This window comes from Nematolebias whitei, chromosome 14, assembly GCF_014905685.2.
Source record: "Nematolebias whitei isolate Nwh7 chromosome 14, NemWhi1, whole genome shotgun sequence".
Taxonomy (NCBI): Eukaryota; Metazoa; Chordata; class Actinopteri; order Cyprinodontiformes; family Rivulidae; genus Nematolebias; species Nematolebias whitei.
This window is the reverse complement of record NC_056511.1, coordinates 139,110-143,953: the sequence shown is the minus strand read 5'-3', so window position 1 is coordinate 143,953 and position 4,844 is coordinate 139,110. Positions and strand designations below refer to the sequence as shown.

The 4,844-nt window shown below is 40.8% G+C and overlaps 1 protein-coding gene across 1 annotated transcript in view; it reads left to right on the top strand.

The window, feature by feature from the left end:
• ttc1 (tetratricopeptide repeat domain 1) overlaps positions 1-3,288 on the top strand; it is a gene marked incomplete at its 5' end in the record, with an annotated part of 16,438 nt that extends 13,150 nt beyond the window's left edge. The window contains 2 exon segments of the mRNA XM_037687189.1: positions 2,585-2,639; positions 2,718-3,288. Of these exon segments, the coding sequence (XP_037543117.1) occupies positions 2,585-2,639; positions 2,718-2,845 (183 nt within the window). The 3' untranslated portion in view covers positions 2,846-3,288.
• Between the last annotated feature and the right edge of the window lie 1,556 nt (positions 3,289-4,844).

Here is a 4,844-nt window from a genome sequence, read left to right as displayed (position 1 = left end):
TTTTTTTTTTCATTTACCCTTTATTTATACAGGTAGTCTTATTGAGCCATGAGAACTCATTTTCAAGAGAAACCTGTTTAGGGAGCAGATGGGGGTTAAGGACCTTGCTCGTGGGCCCAGAGTGGGGCGAATGAGGGTGGAGGCAAGTGCGGGTGCTTCACCTACCCCACCCACATTTTTGATGTTGTCGGTACCGGGGCGTGAACCGGCGATCTTCAGATCACATGCCCACCTCCTCTAACCTCTGCGCCACCACTCCCCCAAATGAACTTTAGTTCACCATCAAATCTCTGTTGAACCAGATTCTACAAAAACATCTGTATTTAAAATTTTACATTTTCTTCATCATTTGATGTATTTGCACTCGGTGTCTACTTTTATTGTTCAATTTAGAAATGTGGTTTTGTTTCTTGTATACATATTATTTTATTTTAGCTTTGATTTAAAGTGTAATTCTTGTTTTGTGATTTGTACATGTGTGGGTTAAAATAAAGTTGAACTAAAGGCTGTATCTCTTCTTTTTTTTGTTCCCTCCTTGTCTCTGATCAAGGTGGCTGCTTCCGTCTTTCCTCCCCCTGTTTTTCCTTCCTCCTGCTCTGCTCTCTGTGTGTCTGAAGTGCCTGGTTCACATCTCCCAAACTTAAATTAAGAAGATTATGGATCTTGTATCCTGGAAGTTCAACTCTATTAATAAGATTTTTTCAACAAAACGACATGGTCCTGGAGAATCTGCGTGTCCAGCTGAGATGCACACTGTGGGGTACGTCATGGACCCGTGGGGAGTGTGGCAGCTGATGTGCCTCTCAGTTCTGTCTCAGGAGGATGTTGAAGACATTTACATATTTGGATTTATGTTAGCAGGGACTCTGCTTTTTGGCATCGGCGGGGCTCTGTTTTATTGACTTTTGAAGAAGACATCGCAGCAGTTTTGGCCATGGCAAAGCTTCTGCGTCAGTGTGAAGGTTTGGTCCGTGCTGTAGGAACTCTAAATCATCTGGTTTACGAGCTAAACCGTAAGGTGGAGGCGATTTATGAGAATCGCAGGGCACCTGTGGCTTCTGGGACTTGTCAGCATGGTGGGTTTGACCTTGAGGGAGACTCATAGCATGAATTGGTGGAATGGAATCCCACAATTAGGCTATTTTGGAACCAGAACGCCCAGATGGATTCAAGGCCGAAGAAAAAGTAATCTGTCTGCCTGAAGAAAAACAAGAATCAAGTTTATCAGAATCTGACTCCCCGACGGCTTCAGAGACGGGCCGACTATCAAATTTCTCCTGGGTCATGGGTAACCAAGGACAAAAGCTTCATCCATTGATAAGGATAAGAGAGGCCGCGCTTAGAGCAGCAGCTTCGTGCACTCCGTCCATCTTCCGGACGACTGCATGTACATGTTCTCGTTGTATCTCGGTGCAATGCTAATAAAGTTTATTCTGATTCTGATTAAACATGTTTGAGGGAAATATTTCTGAGAGATCCAATAATTTTGTGTCTTTTTATGATTTTTCAGCTGAGTTAACTTTAACAGATTATGTAATAAAGTCATTAAAGTGAAAACAGGATTTCATGATAAAGCCAGCATCGTTTATTTATTTTTAAAATCTTCACTGATTAAAAAAATAAAATACATTTTATACGTAAAATGTTTTTAAAAATCGTTTCCACCCTCCGTCCCAGACCCATCCCAGTCTGCCTGTCTGCCGCAGCGCTGGAATCCAGCCCTTATGAGCACGCGAAGCCGGGGCTCGGACCCTGGCCTTCAACGGGTCGGCAGCCCGTATGAGCCTCATTTTGTCGTCGGTCACCAAACACAAAAAAACGCCTGGACTTCAGCATTAGACCACAACGTTGTCATTATTGTTTTTAAAATCCTTAAAATAGGTCCAGTCGCTGCTCCAAGTTCCGAGTAATTGCACATGGCAAATCGGGATGTTATGAAAGTTTCTCAAAGATCCAGTGACACTGCCCCCTGACCAATCAGTGACCGACAGTGTTCTGTCGTCATATTTTTGTGCCAACTCGGCTCGCTTGGAACCCCAGAGAAGAAGGGACTAAAAAAGTGACCGGTTCCACGAAAAATTGTTAGTGGAAAAGCCTTGGAACCATACCGAGCCGAACCGTTCTGAAGAGAAGCTATGGAAAAGGGGTATTAGACTGCTTGAGGACAAACTGACCACATTTCCTCCTGCTGTCTTTACTTGCTCTATCTGTTTGTATTTGTAATTATTTTTTTCTTAACCCGTTTTTTGCCTTTCCTACTTCCTGTCCTCTCAAACCCAGCCAGTCGACACAGATGCTCGCTCGTCCTGGGCCTGGTTCTGCTGGAGGTTTCTTCCTGTTAAAGAGAGTTTTTGCTTTCCACCATTTCCTTTGTTCTTGATCAGGATGGGAGACTGTGACGAAATGAATATTTAATACAATCTGCTGCTTCCTTAGACAGAGAACTTTTACCAGTTGTCTTCTGTAATATGTGAATGTTTTGGTTCAGTGACCTGAGACGACGTATGTTGGAGCTACAGAAATAAACTGAACTGAATTCACAGACACGTCTGTCTCACCCGTCTCTCTTACCTGTCTCTCTCAGAGGCTGCCTCAGCAGATTCATGAGAGGAATGAGAAGTTGAAAGAGGAAATGATGAGTATGTACTGCACCTGAACGCATCATCTTACAATTATTGATCTAAACCTTTGATTCATGCTGTGTTTCACCTGTGCAGGTAAACTGAAAGACCTAGGGAACATGATTCTGCGGCCGTTTGGACTCTCGACTAACAACTTCCAGGTCAACCAGGACACAGCAAGCGGCTCCTACTCCATCAACTTCGTCCAGAATCCAAACAGATGATGTCATCATAACATTACATTGTTTCTAAACAGGTGGTGTCATCATGACATCACATCTGTAAACGGATGATGTCATCACATCGTTACAGCACCAATAACAACCAACCAGCAGGTCCTGAATCAATGCTATCCTCTGTCATTAATGACCATCAGATCTATTTCAGAACCAGTTCTGACCCATCTTGGTCCAGGTCACTGAAGATAAATTATTATTGAATATTGATCACCTTTCAGTCTTTGTTGAATTTACAGCAGTTGGTTCTGAGTTTAGGTCACTATAGAACTTCAGTTAGAACCGAGGTCTTTGAACTATCAACTGCAGTACCAGGTGGTAATTAAAGTACTTTTACTCCTCAGTACTCATACTGGAGGTAATCTGAGTTTGTTTTTGCTTGAAACCTGAACAACTGTGATGACAGTAAATAAAACCCAAACTGAAACATTCAATGTGACGATGCCACTGTTCTCTCAGAAATCGGAAGTGGGCGGAGCTTCAACAATGTTATATGAGTGGTAGACACAGTGTTGCCAGGTGTACGATAATTATCGTATTTGTATGACAATTTTGCCCTCTGTATGATGTACGATCAATAATCCCAAAAAAGGCCAAATATACGATAATTTGACCATTCTATGAATGTGTGGTTGTAATCGGTTGTCATCAGCCTCTCGCAACTGTAGAGGGATATGGGGTTGGATTGTAAATTATCAGTTATGAGTTAAGCTCATAAGATATGCACTTATGATGCAAATAACCTTGTAGTGGGCACCACCTCTTTTTAGAGGAAAAATCAGTCTCTAACCCCAAATTAAATGTAAACTGAAATGTGAATTCTTTTCTTGTGTTTAAAGGGCATCAAATCAGTTAATACACACATATATGCCAAAATAATCACAAATTTAGTTGATTTTATGTATTTTATTACAAAAATAATCTGATATATCTGATGAAGATTATGCATAACAAACAAATGAATAATGAAATAGCTTTGCATCAAAGGTCTAGTTGGTTATTCAAATCAGTGAAGCTTAAAAAGGTAGATTTTGGACTAGTTCTGTTTGTGGAGTAGTTAAAATTGTGTCTAAATGAGCTGTGGTGTGTATAAAGCAATATTATTGTGATTTATGATCACCAGAAAGGCATTAAAGGTCTCTTGTCCTACCAGAATGACATGGGCAGGAATGGTCCAACAGCTGCTTAAAAATGGTACCAGTCCAGATGTTCTGGTGACTGAGAGGCTGATTTTTCCTCAAAGTTCACCTGTCATCTTAGAGGGACGAGGGTCCATATGGGAGTCAGCTGGGATTTTTCCACTCCTCTACAGTGTGATGATTCTGGTAACAAATAGCAGGTTAATGCCAGGTTCTGCTTCTGGTTCTGCAGGGTGTCTTCTGTATCTTTTGTTCCTGTGTCTGTGCAGAAAAGATGCTTCTCTTCCATGCAGAAACTGAGTTTCTTCAGTTCTGAGCTCCAGAAGCATGTAGCAGAAGTTGCTTGATGAAGTGATGAAGATGTGATGTAGAAGTGAAACTTAACTTTACTGTATGTGTGTTACAGATTGACTTTAGTCCACCTCTCGGAAGAGGGATGGTCCTAACTCTTTCATGTTTTATATCATCTAAAGTCCATTTTCTCTGTCTGCCTTTAAAAGTCACTCTTCTTTTAAAAAGAGAAAAAAGACAATTGATTATCTTAAAGAGCGATTACTTAAACAGACATTTTCATAAATAAACATTCAGTTCTGAAGATAAAACAGAAAATTACATTTGGGGGTTAATAGCAGGCAATGTTTCTCCAAAAGGTGTCGCTGTTCATCTCCTGATAAGAAAATGTAATTTAAACAAAGGGTTCTTTAAAATGTGTTATCTTCATGGGATAAAAGTTAAAGTCTCAGCATATGTTTCACTTCGAGGTCAGTTGAACCCAGACTCATTAAAACGAACTGTCCGTTTCATGGGAAATTAGTTCATATTGGCAGTGAAGTTAGCACAGTAACAGT